Raw genomic sequence first — 18,842 nt, forward strand, 5'->3', positions numbered from 1 at the left:
TGAGCTATAAGCTCCATTGTTCATTCAGAGTTGCTGGGCAGTTACGTTTAAGTCTGCTGCAGCTGAATTCATAAACCCCCTTTTTTTTCCCCAGGTGCTCTTTCCCGGGGAGTTAGGGCTTTATTTATGAGTTTCTTTTGTGCTGCTTGCTTTTCTCAGGGCTGCCCTCCTCCCAGTGAGGAGGCAGCCTAGTCACTGGCTGCAGAGGCTTTGCTGAGCTGCTGTGGGCTCCGTCCAGCTGCCATGTGAACTTCCCTGCAGTCCTGTTTATACGGGTACAGTTAGAACTGCCTCTGCAATGGCGGCCCACCTCTGTAATGGCGGGCTGCCTCAGCAGTGGTAGACTACCTCTGTAGTGGTGGAGTGCCTCAGTAATGGCGGACGCCCCTCCCCCACAGAACTAGACCATCCCAGGTTCAGCTGTGCTTGCTGTGAAACTCTCAATCCAGAGCATTTCAGATTGCTGTTTTTTTGTGGGGGTGGGACCAGCCGAGCTTGATCACCTGGCTCCCTGCCTCAGAGCCTTTTATTTTTTGTCTACCAGGTATTCCAGTCACCTGTTGAAAAGGTGCTGGGATCTGTGTGATTTCCCGTGTGGTGACCCACTGCGCCTGTGCAGGCTGAAACAGCCGCGCTGAAATTCATGGTGCTTTTCTGCCTGGGAATCTCCTGACCTGGCACCCTGTTTCAGTCCCCATTTCTATCAGTTGAATGGGCGACTCTGTCTTCCCCGAGCTCCAATCGCCAGCTAAAACGGTGCCTGGACCCATATATTTTGTATGGAGAACTGCTGTGCTGGGGCGCCGGCCAAAACAGCTGCCCCAGCAGAAACAGCTGCGCAGCCATGCAGGCCAAAACAGCCGCGCTGGCCAAAACAGTCGTGCTGGCGACCCATGGGGCTCCTCCGCCTGGGATTCTCCTGGTCTGTGGGCAATAAAAATTTGTCTGGAAATGCGGCGTCCACTCACCCTCCGCATTTTCACTGGGCACTTTCACTGGGCACTGTAATCCTGAGCTGCTCCTAATCGGCCATCTTGGATCCGTTGCCCAGCTAATTTTTATATTTTTTGGTAGACATAGTGTCTTACTATGTTGCCCAAGCTGGTCCTGAACTCCTAGAAAAAGCCATCTTAAGATGAGAACTGCTCTACACATATCTCTTGTGTCAACTTATATTAAAATGTCTTTCATGTTTTATTTTGGAATATGAAACAAAAAATAATAAAGAGAACTTTTTAAAATGATAATGTTTTTAATGCATCTCTCGCTATCTCTCAGAATAAATGGGATGCCGGAAGTGCAAGACATGAAGCTTATCACTCCTGTACGGCGTTCATCGAGGATCGAGCGAGCAGTGTCCCGCTACCCAGAAATGCTGCAGGAACATGATTTAGTAGTGGCTTCTCTTGATGAACTGTTAGAAGTGGAAGAAACAACATGTTTTATATTTCGTAGAAATGAGGCTTTGCCTGTAACATTGGGGTTTCAAATCCCTGAATCGTAATTTATTGATGCTTTTTTTAAAAAACATGTTTTAGAGCCTCCATAAGACAAGAAATATTCTTGTCCAAATGACCTGGAAAAAAGTGTATAATAGAGAGGCATCATGGATGCAGATTACGGATGCTCAGGATTTAAGTAATTCACTGGGCTTACTCTCAAATTTTATCTCCCTATGGGAAGATCTTTGCTTGATGTGTGTAAGACTAGTTTGCCTGTTTTACAGTATACATAAATTTCAAACTTTTGAATGTTAATTTACCCAACAACTGTGATAAAAATGTATACTTTAATGATCTGCTTTAATCCCAACATAATTTTTTATATTAGAAGGTTGGGCCCACAATATAATGGGACTTTTCTTTCTGCATCCACCTTAGCAGAGAGGGCAAGTCCTTTCACCGTGGGAAATCTGAACTTTGATGCTGGCTTAACAGGCTGAATGGACCTTGACAGACGGCCAAGTCAGAACCCCTCATTTCACAGATGAGTTTATACCAGTTGTGCCTTTGCTCAGAGACTGCAAATTTATGTGTGATCTTTGACTTCCATCACAGTATTCTTGTAAATGAGAGAGAATTCCTGTTTTTCCTATGCCAGGTCTCAGATGAAACACAATCCTGAATTGGCATGGTCATCTAGCTTTTATATCCAAACCTAGTTTTTTGCATTTGTTACTCAGCAACACTTCAAATAACGAAAGGGGGCAGGGGAGAGGGGTGGGGAGTGGACACTTGCTTCTTCATTTCTTTGCTCTGCTAGGGGATAGCTGGCCTGAGAAGGCAGTGCAAGCCCCAGAGACTGTTAGGTTGCTTTTTCTTCCTCCTGGGCAACTACTTGTGGAAAAGTAAAATCAGTTATTATGTAAATATAATGTGTAGAAAAATCTAGTCAACAAATTTTAAATCTTAGCTTTCTTAATATTTAAGTTTTATCTTTAAAAAAAATTAAATTTTTATTAGTTCCCGCTTGTTTATCTTTATTATAGAAAACCATGATAATGGCTTTCCATAGACAATTAGGAGTTTGTCTAAGGTTACACCAGTTGGCTGTCCCAGGAGACCTCACAAGGACCATTCATTACCAGGGAGAATGTACTTTGATCAAGGGTCTGTCAGCCTCACCCAGAACTAGATTTTTTCATTGTAAGGGAAGCAGATCTATTTCTGAAAGTCAGATTTATAATAACAGTGCTCAAAAAACTATGAGCTACAAACCTGTAACGCTAGAAGACTTTCAGTAAGAGATAGATTCTTATAACTCAATCGTGGAAAAACAAATAATTAAAAATGGGCAAAGGACCTGAACAGACATTTCTCCAAAGAAGACATTAAAAAATGGCCAATAGGTATATATATGAAAATGTGTTTGGCATCACTAATCAGAAGAATAATGTAAATTAAAACCACTTTGAGCTATCACCTAACATCTGTAAGAATGGCTATTAACAAGAAGACATGAGATAAATGTTGATGAGATTGTGGAAAAAAGAGAAGCCTAGTACACTGTTGGTGGGAATGTAGATTGGTGTAGCCATTATGGAAAACTATGGAGACTCCGAAAGAAATTAAAAGTAGAACTGTTATCTGATCCTCTTCTGAGTAGGTATGTATCCAAAAAGATGAAATCATTGACGTGGCACAGTGACTCACACCTGTAATCCCAGCACATTGGGAGGCTAAGGTGGGTGAATCACCTGAGGTCAGGAGTTCAAGACCAGCTTGACCAACATGGTGAAAACCCATCTCTACTAAAAATACAAAAATTACCTGGGTGTGATGACAGGCATATGTAATCCCAGGTACTTGGGAGGCTGAGGCAGGAGAACCACTTGAACCCAGGAGGCAAAAGTTGCAGTGAGCTGAAATAGTGTCACTGAGCTCCAGCCTGGGTTACAGAGTGAAACTCTGTCTCAAAAAAAAGATGAAATCACCACCTCATAAAGATATCTGCACTCCCTTGTTTGTGGCAGTGTTATTCTCAATAGCCAAGATCTGGAGAATAAAAATGCCCATCAATGGGCAAATAAAAGAAAATATGGCATATGCATGCCATGGAATAGTATTGATCCTTGGAAAAGAGGATCTTGCCATCTGCTACAACATAGATGAACCTGGAGAACATTATGCTAAGTGAAATAAGCCAGACACAAGGAAATATGCTGCATCATCACGTGTGGAATATTTAATTTTTTAAGAAAGAACTCGAGAACATTACCACAGATTGGGGAAGAGGAAATGGGGAGATATAGGCCAAGGATACAAAATAGCAGATAAGATGAACAAATCTAGAGATTGGGCTAAAGTTAATACAATTGTATTAGGGGTTTTTGTTAAATAAGTAGATTTTAGCTGCTCTTATCACACAAAAAACTGAGGTGATGTTAATCTGTTTTACTGTAGCAACCATTTTATTATCAATATGTATCCCATAGCATCATGTTGTAAATCTTAAATATACCCAATAAAATTGTCACCAAAATGCAGGAATTAGGCTTAACTTTACTTGTGAAGCCAAATAATGCTCAGAGGGCTGCTTAGAGATTACAAACTCTGAATATGGGACTTAGAGGAATCAAATATTCAAAATCACCAGGCTTAGAGAGTCTAAAGCAAGTCCTTTCGTATTAGGAATATTCTTGCCTCAGATCTCAGACACTGTCCTAAGTTCGTTGACCAGGTCCTCATGATTGGTCTTGCACTGCCATCCATTGCTTGTGCACTTATTTATTCTCTGGCTTCTCAAATGGTCCATGTTTGCCACCTAAATCTCTCCCCTGACCCCAGGCCCAGGAGTCAGCTGTCTCTTTATGGTGGTTTTACGTCTCTCTCCTCAAAACCATTGTCTTGACATTACAGCTTAGTTCTCAAATGAGCAGTTTCATTTTATTTATTGTTAGTTCCTTGCAGGATGCCTCACAGTATTATCCTAGGTACTAACAATAACTGTGTGGGTTGAACTATTGGTGTCTAATAACGTATGTTTCAAAATGGCAAATTGGAGGTTTTGAACAGCCTCCTCAGACTGTAGAGTCTTCCAGACACAAAAAGATATGGATGGAAATGATTGTGGATGGTACAGCAGCTGCAAAATAACTGCACCCTGATTCTGGGGCTCTTTATAGATATTCAGTAACCCTCTTGTTTAGTAAATAGCTGCTCCTAGACATACAGAGCAAGAAGGAGAGTAGAAAGGAAAGAAGTGGGCCCTTAACCACTTGGGAAGAAGGTTCGTAGGGAATTTTAGTGGAAATATGGGCCTCTGCAGATGTAAGTCCAGTGTTGTTCAGGGATGGCTTTTTAGAGGAGGTGAGTATAAAGCAAGTTTCAAAGAAAGAAAAGGATTATATATAGCATCTCTGTACAGTATGACCATGAACCAGAAGACAGAACCGAGGCTTGATGGTTTATATTTGTTAGTGCTCACTATGCCAGGAACTCAGCTGAAGAAAAGGTCTTAGCAGTGTCAAACCTGGACGCTTCTGAAATGCAAAGGAGATGTTTAAAAAAAAGCCCAGGCTCAGTGGCTCACTCCTGTAATCCCAACACGTTGAGAGACTGAGGCAGGTGAATCACTTGAGGTCAGGAGTTTGAGACCAGCCTGGTCAACATGGTGAAACCCTGTCTCTACTAAAAATACAAAAATCAGCCAGGTGTGGTGGAGTGTGCCTGTAATTCCAGCTACTCAGAGGTTGGGGCAGGAGAATCGCTTGAACACAGAAGGTGGAGCCAAGATCGTGCCACTGCACTCCAGTCTGGGTGACAGAGTGAAACTCCATCTCAAACAAACAAAAAATGAACTCTCTGATTCCATGGCCCATTGTCCCTTATTTATCCTCAGGTATCCCAAGTGTTGCCATTGTTTACCCACAGAAAATGAAGCTAATGAAGTGTGTCCTCAGACCTGTTTCTTCAAGGGTTCGCTTCATCGTTTCAAACATGCAGATTCAACCTGTGTCTCCACAGAATGCCAGATGATGCCACTAACAGGCAAAAAGTGAACTGTAGGAGTCAATTAAATTCAGTGGCATCAGAACAATGATGGTTCCGCGCTTTAATACCACAGAGAAGCTTCTAACACACTCTAGAGTCAAGTTTTTAAATCATGAGTGTGACTTTTTGTGTGTTTTAATGCATGTATACAAGTTCAAAGACATTTGGGCTATCTCATTTAACGTCTTTCACACTGAATAAAAGAGCAGTTAGTGGGGCAATCTATAGCCAATCAGGTTTTATTCTTACTAGTAACAGAAGTGCACAGAAATAATATTTTTAAAGGATAAGTTTAGAAATAAAATTGGATATGATACCTGATGTGTTCGAGAGAAGCAGGTAAAATAATTTCACTTGTACACACATTTCCAAATATCTCAAAGACAATGGGGGATGCCTTCTAGGTTAAGAGCAATAGTCCCTCCTCCCTAAAAGAGTGTTTGTGGGCTCCAAATTGGCTACATTTACATTTTAATACAGTTGCTTTTTCCTTCTGTACTTCTGTTATCCAAAAAATAACTCAAGTAGAAGATGACCCGTGATGCCAGACCATGTCCGGGACTCCGTCAGTAGCTCTCCTGGTCCTTGCTTCTCTCTTTGCCCTCAGCCTTATAAGAAACAAAGAAAGTGACTATGGATATTTTCTTCCCAAGCTTACACAGTGACTCCCAACCACAAGTAGGTAATGTGTCAAAATGCCCTAGGCTGGATTCTGATGGGGTGAGGAGGTAGAGGGATCAAACCACAGGCTTCCCCAGCAAGCCACTGTTACTGACAGGAGTGTGTCCAGCCCTCTGCTGGGCTAGGATAGAAAAAGAGATGCAAACCACTGATTAATGACTGTGAATGCACTTGAATTTTTAGCTTCTTCTAGGTAAGAATGAAGTAACTTACACTTTATTTTCTACACTGTCTGGGACACAGGAGGCACTCAATAAACACTGGTTGAAAGAACACTGTGCCTGGTACCACCCAGCTAAAGGGGACCTATGGAATGCGCATCTTTTTTTTCTTTCTTTTTTTAATTATACTTTGGGCTCTGGGGTACATGTGCACATCCTGCATCTTGCAGGATTGTTGCTTAGGTACGTACATGCCGTGGTGGTTTGCTGTCTCCATCCCCCCAACCCACATCGCCTACATCAGACATTTCTCCCGGTGTTATCCCTCCCCATCCTCCCTGCCCCGTCTCACCGCCAACCTAGCCCAGTGAGTGTTGTTCTCTTCCCTGAGCCCAAGTGTTCTCATTGCTCCTCACCCACCTATGAGTGAAAACATTTGGTTTTCTGTTCTTGTGTCAGTTTGCTGAGAATGATGGTTTCTAGATTCATCCATGTCTCTACAAAGGACACGAACTCATCATTTTTTATGGCTGCATAGTATTCCATGGTGTATATGTGCCACATTTTCTTTGTCCAGTCTATCATTGATGGGCATTTAGGTTGGTTCCAGGTCTTCGCTATGGTAAACAGCGCCACAATGAACATATGTGTGCATGTGTCTTTATAAAAGAACAATTTATAATCCTTTGGGTATATACCCAGTAATGGGATTGCTGGGTCAAATGGAGTTTCTATTTCTAGATCCTTGAGGAATTTCCACACTGTCTTCTATAATGGTTGAACTAATTTACACTCCCACCAACAGTGTAAAAGTGTTCCTTTTTCTCCACATCCTCTCCAGCATCTGTCGTCTCCAGATTTTTTAATGATCACCATTCTAACTGGCGTGAGATGGTATCTCAATGTGGTTTTGATTTGCATTTCTCTAATTCCATGATGATGAGCATTTTTTCATATGTTTGTTGGCCTCATGTATGTCTTCTTTTGAAAAGTGTCTGTTCATATCCTTCACCCACTTTTGAATGGGTTTGTTTGTTTTGTAATCTGTTTTAGTTCTTTGTAGATTCTGGATATTAACCCTTTGTCAGATGGGTAGATTGCAAAAATTGTTTCCCATTCTGTTGGTTGCTGGTTGACGCTAATGATTGTTTCTTTTGCTGTGCAGAAGTTCTGGAGTTTAATTAGGTCCCCTTTGTCTATTTTGGCTTTTGTTGCCATTGCTTTCGGTGTTTCAGTCATGAAGTCCCTGCCTGTGCCTCTGTCCTGAATGGAGTTGCCTAGGTTTTCTTCTAGGGTTTTTATGGTGTTTCAGGAATGCACATCTTTTAAACTGAGCCCCCAGAAAGTCAAGGTAGGAACAGAAACCCTTATGTAAGGCGTGGGGGTGCAGAACCCAATGAGGAACCCAGGCATCCAATCACGTCTCAGCTTAGAGGCGAATCAGGCCACACGAAGTATCAAAAAGATCTGAACCTAGAGCCGCTAGGTATTGATGTTAACAAAGCCTGTCTAGGGAGGAAGCCTCAGTGTGGAAGACAGCATGTCCTGCAACCTCTCCTGGAGGGAGTAAGTTATATGGATTGGCCAAAAGCAGTCTTTAGAGGTGGAGGGCCCAAGAGTCAATGAACCACTGCTGAGCAGAACCTGTCACCCTTTTGGATCCAATGCCACTTTTTTTTTTTTTTTTTTTGAGTCGGAGTCTCGCCCTGTTGCCGAGCTGGAGTGCAGTGGTGCAATCTCAGCTTACTGCAACCTCCGCCTCCTGGGTTCAAGTGATTCTCCTGCCTCAGCCTCCTAAGTAGCTGAGACTACAGACACCCATCGCCACGCCCAGTTAATTTTTGTATTTTTAGTAGAGACAGGGTTTCGCCATATTGGCCAGGCTGGTCTCAAACTCCTGACCTCAGATGATCCACCCACCTCAACCTCCCAAAGTGCTGGGATTACAGATGTGAGCCACCACACCTGGCCCCCATGCCCTATTTTAAAAACAAATATTTAACTTCTACTTTTCCATCCTGAATTTAAATTCATCAATACAATTATCATCTCTATCATTTAAAATAACTAGATATTACCCTAACCATAACAAAGGAGAAATAAAAAGAAAAGCAATTTATAATAAAATACTATGTATTTTTACATGAATATTCAGGAATTACTATGCTTGCCACCAAAAATAAAGCCCCCCCCCACCAATTGCCTCATGCACCCTGGGGTTGATACCACCCCATTGGGAACCACTGCTCTAGCCCATGGGAGCCCAAGCCACAGAAACCCTTGGTCAAAGCCACTCACCCTCCTCACCCTCTGGCTGCAAGAGAGGAGGCAGGAGGCAGGGTCCAGATTGGCCCATTCTTGCTACACAACTGACTCATGCGGCATCTGTAGGGATAAATGCAGATGGAGGCAGAGTACTCTGTTCTGGGTCTGGCCTTCCAGGATTCCTCAGCTAAGCACAGCCTTCCCTGCCCACAGCTGCCAGCTTCCTGTCCAACAATCAGAGGAAGTTGCCTCAGAGGGTCAGCAGGGACAGGAAGGTTCTGGCAGCTGGACTTCACTTCCTCAGAAATCCCAGGCCAAGGCCAGGCACGATGGCTCACACGTGTAATTCCAGTACTTTGGGAGGCCGAGGCAGGTGGATTGCTTGAGCCCATGAGTTCAAGACCAACCCAGGCAATATGATGAAACCCTGTCTCTACAAGAACACAAAAGTTAGCCAGGCATGGCTGTGTCTCAGCCTCCCAAGCACAGCTGTAATCCCAGCTACTTGGGAGGCTAAAGCACAAAAACCCAGGAGGTGGAGGTGAGATTAAGCCACTGCACTCCAGCCTGGGCAACAGAGCAAGACTTGGTCTAAAAAACAAAACCAAAAAATCCCAGGCCAGCAAGGTTGGCAAGGTCAGATTTCTTTAAATGTTTCACCTGGTCACTTTTGGGCAGAGGGGATGGTGTGTTCTTCATCTGTCTGGTCTCTACTTTAACAATAATATCTACCAGCACAGATGGCTATGCCTGATCCCCCAGCTTTGCCAGGAGCTCTCTGGTCCAGCCCATCTAAGAGACCAGAGATGAGATGAGGCTGCCCAGTGAGAGCCAGTTCCCACAAGCGTGCGGCAGCACAGTGCAGGGGACAGAGTGTGACCCCCTAGAGCCTGACATGCTCAAATCCCAGCTCTGTGGTACACTAGCTGTATGACAGCAAGTCACTTAGATTGTCTGTGCTTTCTCGCCAATGGTAAAATAAGGAGGATAAAACCTACCTCGCTGAGTTATATTGAGCATTAAGCATAATCTATGAAAAGCACCCAACCCAGTGCAGGAAACACTGCAGACATTCAATAAATGGTTTTCCCCTCTCAAACATCTGGAAAGCAGCCAAGGGCAGCAGGGAAAGCAGGCGGCAGGGAGCCTCAAAGACCTAGCTTCAAGTCCAGATCCTAAACTGCAGGCTCTACATCTTATAAAATGGAAATGATGATGCCATCTTGGGAGGGCTGACACGTGCATGTTCTAGGGAAGCCCTGCGCTGGCCAGTCCTATGACTCCTAACCCTTGCTCAGTAACCTCATGGCTGCCTCTACCTCCCTGCTCTTACCCCAAAAGCATCCTCCGGACTCCCAGAGGAAAACCAGCCAGAGCAGATTACTGTATCATCTGCCATCTCCTCGGAAGCCACTGTATGTTTACTGAGGATAGAAGGACTGTGCCTTCCTCCTTGCAACTGGTATCCTTTCTACCAAGGAAATGATGAGATAATGTGGTCTCAATCTAACGCAGGAGTTAAGGTTGGGTGTGAGGAAGATCACCCCTGCAGAGGCATCTCATCTATATAAACCTAACTCTTCCCATGCATTTGTTAAGACCTGTACAGTTATCTGCAAGGCTGTGACCCGATTGAGTCTGAAGGTGGGAGATTGGGTCTAGTGACCTTGCGAGCTCCTAGCAAGGCTGGGGACCAGTGGGTCCTTCTAGGATGGATGTTCAGGGACAGCTGTGGAGATTCTGCAGGGACCCAACAACTCCAGTGTAGCCCGAAACAGTGAGCTGAGCGGGGAGTACAGGAAGGTGAGGCAGGTGGCAGCATAGAGGTTGGCGTAGAGCATCAGCTGGCTGGAGAAGAGTGTCTGGTGTAAACTGCAGTGGGCGCTGTAACATAGGTCCTGCTCCCAGGTGTCCTTCTGGCCAGCGGAGCAACACGCTGAATTGAAATCCCAGCCCACATGGGCCTGCCCTCGCCTTCTCCCTTTCTGGGCAACCCTGGCCTCCCTGGGCCTCTCACTGGGGGACACTGAGGCCTGTGCCCCTCTGTAGGGAAGGAGGAGCATATTGTAGACCTACAGGCTGCACATTTGGCTTTTGGAGGTGGGGCAGCTCCCTACTTTGCCACGGGCCCGGCTCCAGCTTTCCCTCACAGTTACCTGCCTGGCCCTGGAGATGGACCACCCAGGACTAAACCACAGCCTCATTTACCTTATGAGTCTAACAGAGGACTTGGTAAAGGCCGCACCCCAGCCCCACTTCCACCTTCCTATCGGTTCCCACCCGCTACCAGGCCCTGCTTTTAGAGCCTAGAGAACAATCCCAACATTTACTCCCAAGGTGACCCCTCTCTGAGGCTGTTTCCTCATCAGTAATATAAAGGTGAAATCCGTGCTCCATCCACCTCATAAGCCTGTGGGGAAGATCAGACAGCTGTGCTTTGTAAAAGACTCTGCAAAGACCCTTTGTGATGGGCCCCGGCTGGACTGGGATGACCAAGTGGCCTGACTCCCTCCACCTGGTCGGCCATGGGCACCTCCAGCTTTTTGGTGGCCGGTCAGTAATGCCACAAGGGAGCGTTGTCCTTTCTTCTCTTTTCCCAGGACGCTGATCTCACTGGTCCTCAATCACATTTCCTTTCAGAACTGGCTAGTCGGTCAATAAGGGCCTAGCCAGCATGCAGGCACTTCTTAGGCAGGGTGATTGACAAGGACTGCAGGACTGGAGGCAAGGCCTGCAAGTCAGGCTCAGCTCATCCCTTCAACAGGGCACCGCTGCCCTTTGGAATGTTGGCCAGCAGAGAGCGCTGGCTGACAAGGCAGGTGGAGCCCAGGCGATGTGGGGGAGAAACAGGTAACTGGGCCTTTGGCACAGGGGACGCAGGCTCCGCCCCCACTGGGCCTGGTTCCCTGCTCCCTCGACACCCAGCTGTCATCTGGATCTCTCTCTTGGTGAAGTTGATGACTTGAAGCTCACAACTGCTCCCGTCTATGTGCCTGGTACAAAAATAGCCTGGTAACCAAGGGGAGGCACAGAGCCTGAGTGCCAGGACAGTCTCCTTAGACCCCCACAGGGGTCATATGGAAGACGCCATGCGAGCATCGAGTGTGGGTGCCGGGCTGGGTGTGTGCACGCGTGCAAGGGAAGGTCCCTGAGTGCTGGACGGGTTCAGAGGAGGGGCCTAGAGGTCACAGAGTGTGAGCAGTCCCAAGGGGGTGAGAGGGGTCCCCACATCCATTTTGCTAGGGAAGCCCAGCCTGAAACAGATCTTGATGTCCTGACAACCTTGGCCAGGACCTTGCTGCCAGGCAGGGATGTGAGCCACTGTCCCTCCATCCCTCTCCCCGCCCCCCCTCTTTCCCCCAGAAAGGCCAGGGTTTCACTGATATAGGTCCACCAGACATGAAGAGGAGCCTCTTCAGCTCCTCCTACCGCTCTGAAAAGCCACTAGGGATCAGTGGGGGTGAGTGACGGCCTGTGTCACCCATTGGCCTTGCCGGTCTGTGTCTGCCCTGGCCCAGCTGTGTGCATAACACCCCTGGCCCCTTACATCAGGTGAGGCTCTGCCCAGACTGAAGCAGGGACAGCGTAGGCCCCGTAGGCCCCAAGGGATGGGTGAGGTAGTCAGGTGACTTTCCCAAGGTCACAGAGCAATGACTCAAACCTAAAGCCTCAGCTCTCAGGACAAACCCCAAGTTGTGTGGGCTCACACGACTCCCTGCCCTGGAGGATGACTTCAAGTCATTCCTGGTTGGAGCCTGTGCACCTTCCACCCACTGAACGCCCTCAGGGCGGGTGGGGAGAGTGGGGTCAGGTGCAGGAAGAAGGTGTGGCCTGCAGAAACAGCACAGGACTCTGGGGTCAGGAGATGCAGATTTGACTCTCAGCTTTGCCCCTACTGGCTGTGTGACTTTAGACAAGCTGCTTTACCCTCTCTGGGGGTCTGCTTCCTCCCTCAGAAACAACAGAGTGGCCAGGATTCCTGGCCCCCACGGGGAAAAGGAGAAGGCAGTGCTGGGGCCTCTGCAGGGGCAGCCAGTGCCCTCTGACTGTTCCCGACCCCAGCAGCTCGCCCTTGTCCAGCTCCCAGGACAGCTCAGAAACCACCAGGCAAGTCCGCCAGCTCTGCTGCTTCTTGGACTTGAGAATGTCCCCAAAAATGTGGTCCCCAATGTACAGGATGTCCTTTCCCCAAACCCCGAGGAGCTCACACACCATGTCAGACGAGCCTGCCTTACCAAGCAAGGACAGACTCCTTCACCCTTCCTGCCTTGGGGCAGTGACTTGGGGCAGGTGAGGGCCTGGGAAGGAGTGGGGGCATGGTGGGAGCTGATACCTCCAGAGTAGACAGAATAGTGCTGGTGGGGCCCTGTATAGGTGCCCATGCCTAGCTTCCCCAAGTCCTGGAGGGGCAGAGGGGTGCCCTGGAGCCAGGAGAACCACGTCTTTGGTCTCTAACTAGGGAGCATCAGAGGAAGCTGGTAGCAGCAGAGGTAACCAGGAGGGCGTGGGAGGAGGCTGCAGAAGGCCCTGAAGGAGGCCTCTGGCTCCCTGCCTCCAGGAACAAATAGGCCAGCAGAGCTGCCAGCCACAAAGGCAGGTCAAGTCTAAGGGGCAGGCAGGCTGCCCTCCCCAATTACGGTCCATGGACCTCTGCACCCGTCGTTACCATGTTGACCCTCCCTTCTACAAAGAAGCAGGGATGCTTCGTGTTCACCATGATCAGGTTGAAGTAGGACTTCCAGGGGCTGGCCGAGGCTTCAGCCTGCTGGGGGTGCACACAGGCTGCACACACACACAGCCTGGTAAATGTGGCCTTGCTACAGCCGGTCACCTGTCACAGCCTGCCCTCTCCCCACCAACCTCCCAGCCAGATGGGACCTCTCCAGCCCCTGGGAACCAGGTCTCGCTGCCCAGCATCCCCAGCCAAGCTGGGCACTAGAAAGGGCTCAAAAGGAACTTATGGAGGTGGCTGTCAGCCATCATGTGCACTCTCAGGCCAGCCTCCAGAGCCCCTCACAGCACAGAGAGACCTGGGAACAGGTGGCACCAGCACAGCTACCAAGTTAGGGGCCTGCTGCCTGCCCCATGACACTTGATTACTCCCAGGCCTCAGCACCCCTCCCCTTGGCCTGCCATGCCCTCATCTCCCCACTTTCCACCGCCCCTCCCCACAAACCTGACTGCCTCCTGTCGTCCCCAAAGGCTCCTCCCAGGGCCTGGCTAAGGTCACCAGCCTCCTACCCACTGGGGAGCTTCCACTCATGAGAAATGACCACTCACACACTCGGGCCTTGCTCAAAGGGAGGCTGGACATGGGAGAGGCCCTCGGCATCGTGGTGTGGCCTGGCGCCCCCCCCCGCCGCCCCCTGCACAGCCTACCCCAGCTGTGCAGGCAGCACTCCAGCACTCACCTCACTGGTGCTGAACAGGTAGGTCACGATGGCCTGGCAAGGACAGGGCAGGGTCAGGGCACCAAGCTTGGGCCACCGCCTACCTCTGCCCTTACTACCATACCCCTGGCACCCCAGTGACCACAGGAGCAAGATGGTGAGAAAGTTGTTCGTTCCCCTGAGGCCTTGAAAGGCCAAGAAATGGAGCCTTTCAGTGTTGGGGTAGAAGGATCGTGGCTCCTCCCACCCCTCACTGTTGTTTGCAATGCCTCTGTGTCCCCAGAGGCCAAGAAGGAGGCCGAGGGCCCACCCCTCGATACACGAACTCACGTTGGCACAGTTGTAGCTGCCACTGGTGGCCAAAAACACTTCCCCAACCTCCTTCATCTTCCCCAGCAGCAATGGGAGGTGTGCCTGTGGCGAGATAGAGGGACTTGCAGGGGTGGGACTCCCGGCGCTGCCCTGGGATCCCCTTCTCAGGTTTCAGCCTTCTGGGAGCCACCAGCCCAGGCAGGGAGGCACCAGGCCACACAGAAAGACCCTGAGCCACCTGGGAGCAGAGCTCAGCTTAAACCTCCAAGAAAGCCAGGGAAGGGTTTCGGGGAAAGCCCTGGGCCCCGCATCTGCGGCCATTGACATCCTTCTCCACGTCCTTCTACAAGTCCTCCAGGGTCTTCTTGAGATAGCCCTGCAGGAGGGAGCAAAGGGCCATCTGTGTGTGTGCGTGTGTGTGTGTCTGTGTGCCTGTGTGTCTGTGTGCGTGTGTCTGGGTGTGTGTGCATGAGTTTGTGTGTGTCTGTGTGTCTGTCTATGTGCATGTGTATGTGTCTGTGTGTGTCTATGTGTGTGTCTGTGTGCATGTGTATGTGTGTCTGTGCGTGTCTCTGTGTGTGTCTGTGTGTGTGTGCATGTGTTTGTGTGTGTCTCTGTGTCTGTGTGTCTCTGTGTGCGTGTGTGTCTGTCACTGTGTGTGTGTGTGTGTGTGTGTGTGTGTGTGTGTACCCACCTACATGTCTATGTCAAGATGAGGAGGGTGGGCGGCTCTGGAAGCCCAGACCAGACCACAGTCCTCAGTGGGAAGAGGATGGAAAGTCTATGTGGACTGGAGGCCAGAGGCTGCCCAGGAGAACACAGAGCAGACAGGTCAGGGGTCAGGAGGTCCTGGAACACTCACTTACCCACTAGTGGATGCTATTCATGGCATCAGCCACATCCTGGAAGAGGCTTCAGAAGGACATGAAGAAGTTCCCATGCTGATATCCAGTGTCACACCTGGGGCAGGCCAAGAGGGGATAGGGGATGCCAATAAGGGAGCCTGAAGTGACCTCCTGCCCTAAGTGCTATACCAGAGCAACCCTACCAGCCACACTGGGGCCTTTAGTGGGCTTATGTCCCAGCCATCCTGGGAGGGGCATCATCTGGGGCTAAGAGTCACCCCTTGGGGCAGCACCAGTGACAGGGTTGGGCACCACCCTGCAGTAGAGATCTTCCCACTGAGCCTCCTGGAACCCCTCAAGCCCCTTGGGGAACCCTTCAGGGGCTCTCCACTTTGGGGTTTGGTCCCTGAGCAGCGGCAGTGTGCTACTGGTCACCCCAGGGCTGGGCAGGGGACAAGACACACTTGGTGTAACAGGAGCAGCCAGAGAAGAAGTCCACCAGGCAGGCACAGAGGTAGGTTTCTGGGACAGACACGCTGATCAGTTGTCAGCCCAGGGACCCAGGCAGCTTCCCAGCAGGTCAGAGCTGGGCCCCTTGGGACCACCTCCCAGTGCCGCCAACCCTCCACCCACCAGGCAGGTTGAAGAGTGTGTTGAGGATGTGGAAGCGCTGCAGGAAGCAATGAACTTGCTGGGGTAGAAGCTCCAGCTCTCTGCCCTGAGGAGGGCGTAGGCTGGGTGCAGCCAATGCCCCCTCCCCACTGCCTCCTAGAGGCCTATCCAGGTTCTAGCCATCCCTTCTAACCCCCACCCATCCCCTCTGTGCTGAGCCTCCACCGTGGGCCCACATCCTTCCTCCGTCCCCCCTTCTGTCCTCCCCTGCTGACCTGCCACCCTCCCAGCACCCTTTGTCCCTTACTCTGAGAGGAAGGTGAAGCCATGGCACCCAGCAGCACATTCCCGTGGGTGTCCACCTTCAGCAGGTTCCCACAGAGTGCATCAAACACCAGCTCCCTGTGGAGGCAGGGGTCGGGGGGCTGTGGATGGGTGTACCAAGGCCAAGTGACCTCCCACCTGTCCTGAGTCACGAACCTGGTGGGGAAGGTGGGGTTGTAAGTATAGCACAGGATCTTGAGTGGGTACCCAGTGCACACCAGGCACTCCAGCAGCAGCTCAAAGTCTAGGGCCTCATAGTCTGGGGACTTGTAGGCTTCAGGGGCCTGAGCAGCCAGGCAGTTGGTGCCTGGCTGCCCAACCCCTGCTTCCTCCAGTTCCCAATACACTGTGTTACAGCCCTCATACCAGCCAGAGTGTAGTCCATGTCAAAGCCAAAGCAACAAATCTTCCCCAGCGTCAGGCTGCAGTTGACAAAAATCCAGGGGAGAGGGAGGAGGATGTTGGCATCAGCCCACCAGCACCCCAGAATCCAAGACCTGAGGACAGAGCGGGTGGAAACCCAGCAGAGGAGAGCAGAGCACCCTCTGCAGCTGCAGAAAGGATGGGGGAAGTAGGTCGGGCCAAGCCAGGGCCCTGTCTGGACCGGTGTGTGTCTGAACGAAACTGTGTGGGCAAGTGTGAGTGTGTGTGTAAGCGTGTGGGAGCACGTGTGCAAGTGTGTGGGGGCAGTCAGCAGCTTGCTGTCCCACGGTGCAGACATGTTACGGGCATCTGCCCCTGTAAACAAGTATGTGCAGTTGTTGGTGTGAGGGTTGTCACCTTCTGAAATGGGGCCCCAGTGTCCAAATTCAGAGAGGTTGTGTTTGTCACTGTGTCCGTGGTGATGGGGAGAGATCTTGGTGGAGGGAGGGAAGTGAAGAAGACCTCCCACCGGAGTGTGTGTGGTCAGTTTCCTGATGGTTGCTGCACCTATGGAAGCGCGTCCCTTGTGAGTGCAAGTGTCCATCTGCATTTTGGGTGTCTCCATAGCTGCATTTTAAGAAGTCCCTGTGTGCATGTGGAGTGTTTATAAGCTGAGACTCCTGGCCTCCGCCCCAGGTGCCCATCTCACCACTGGTTCCAGTCCTGCTTTGGGCCCTGAAGGGAGACCAGGCCCTTGGGCTTTCCCCGGTCCACGCTGGCCATTGTCATCCAGAATGAGGAGGCAGGGGTCCCTTCCTCAGCCTCCTGCACACTACCAGTGGGGCCTAGCCACTCTCCTCTCCCTCAAAGTTTCAGGCACCACTGACCCAGATGGCCCCACCCTGTTCCCATCTCCCCCAACCCCTTTGAGGGAGGATTCAGTCAGAACAGGCTGTGGTATCTCATCATTTTCTCTAGAGCGAAAGCAGCAAGGATCTAGGAAGAGCAATTCCGGTCCACTATGTCGCCCTCCCCATTCCTAGGGCTTCTGCATTCACAGACTGCGGCGTGGAGGGTAGTAGAGAATCCAGAATGAGGCAACAATGGGATACAAAGGAAGGAGGCTCTGTGCTGTACTAATGAGAGTCTTTCATAAAGAAAGACTCTTGCTTTATGCACAATTCTAACACTTTCGGTTATCAAATTTCCCAGCTCAAGGCCATTTAGAGAAGACATTGCTAGAAGTATGCCAAGAGCTATAAGAATTGGGAAGATAACTGGGATCTCAGAATGGAGGGTGGGGAGTACAAAAGAAAGTGTCAAAAAGCAGAGCCACTGGGGCCATTTAGTGTAGAGTGCCAAATACTCCCTGAGGGCCCATACCACTGGCTTCACAATGAAGCATGTGACTTTCATTTGGAGCGGGGACCTGGATCATCCAGAAAGACTTAACTGAGGTGGCAGGCCCTCTTTTAAAAAGAAGGACAAGGCCTGGGTGCAGTGGCTCCCACCTGTAATCCCAGCACTTTGGGAGGTGGGGGCAGGTGGATCACTAGGTCTGGAGTTCAAGACCAGCCTGGCCAGCATGGTGAAACCCCATCTCTACTAAAATACAAAAATTACCCAGGCATGGTGGTATGTGCCTGTAATCCCAGCTACTCTAGAAGCTGAGGCAGGAATCGCTCAAACCCAGAAAGCAGAGGTTTGCAGTGAGCCAATATCATGCCATTGCACTCCAGCCTGGGTGACACAGCGAGACTCCATCTAAAAAAAAAAAAAAAGAAAGACAAGTTTACGTTGGTTTCAGCACTTTCTTTCCAAAATGGCTAAACTAAATGAAGGTGGCACTCTTAAAAGGATAAAACTTATCTGAAACAACAACAAGAAAACATATCTATGGAATAGCTCCTTCCTTGACAAAGCCAGACGAGCAACCACAGTTGTGCGCTGCGGAATATTTTTCTCAATGATAGACCGCATATGCCACTTAGTCCCATAAGATAATGAGGAGCTGAGCAACTCCTTTGGCCTAGTGAGGTCATCACCGTCATAACGCAAAGCATCACTCACATGCTTATGATGATGCTGGCTGGGAGAAACAGGCTGCACCCTGCCGCCAAGGTGGTAGTAGGCCGTACCGTCTAGGTTTGTGTAAGTGCACTCTATGACATCGCACAGTGGTGAAATCGCCTAACGACACATTTTTCAGAACATATCCCTGTGGTCAAGCCCCGCATGACTGAACTAGGATGGTGAGGCAAGGATATAGATGCTGTAGATGTGTCTCCCCATCAGATGGAGGAATGGAGGATGGATGGAGAGGTGGGTGGATGCATGAATGAGTGAATGGACAGACAGACAGTTGGATGGCTAGATTCATGGATAGACGGATTGATG

At 49.6% G+C, this 18,842-nt stretch overlaps 2 protein-coding genes across 3 annotated transcripts in view; one reads left to right on the top strand and one right to left on the bottom strand.

The window, feature by feature from the left end:
• The window catches only part of CKAP2L (cytoskeleton associated protein 2 like), a 43,996-nt gene extending 40,013 nt beyond the window's left edge, over positions 1-3,983 (top strand). For both annotated transcript variants that reach the window (XM_078348414.1, XM_008980282.5), the window contains exon 9: positions 1,279-3,983. In XM_078348414.1, the coding sequence (XP_078204540.1) occupies positions 1,279-1,504 (226 nt within the window). In that variant the 3' untranslated portion in view covers positions 1,505-3,983. The remainder of the gene's footprint in view (positions 1-1,278) is intronic.
• NT5DC4 (5'-nucleotidase domain containing 4) lies at positions 1,391-17,228 on the bottom strand. The gene is given in 19 exon segments (XM_078348415.1): positions 1,391-1,414; positions 8,642-8,719; positions 11,526-11,592; positions 11,980-12,005; positions 12,007-12,032; positions 12,670-12,825; positions 12,933-12,999; positions 13,248-13,361; positions 14,011-14,043; positions 14,320-14,403; positions 14,627-14,677; positions 15,168-15,261; positions 15,611-15,668; positions 15,780-15,824; positions 15,827-15,880; positions 16,066-16,160; positions 16,239-16,356; positions 16,449-16,524; positions 17,157-17,228. Coding segments are annotated over 19 exon segments (1,338 nt in total).
• Between the last annotated feature and the right edge of the window lie 1,614 nt (positions 17,229-18,842).

Source organism: Callithrix jacchus, chromosome 14 (genome assembly GCF_049354715.1).
Source record: "Callithrix jacchus isolate 240 chromosome 14, calJac240_pri, whole genome shotgun sequence".
NCBI lineage: Eukaryota > Metazoa > Chordata > Mammalia > Primates > Cebidae > Callithrix > Callithrix jacchus.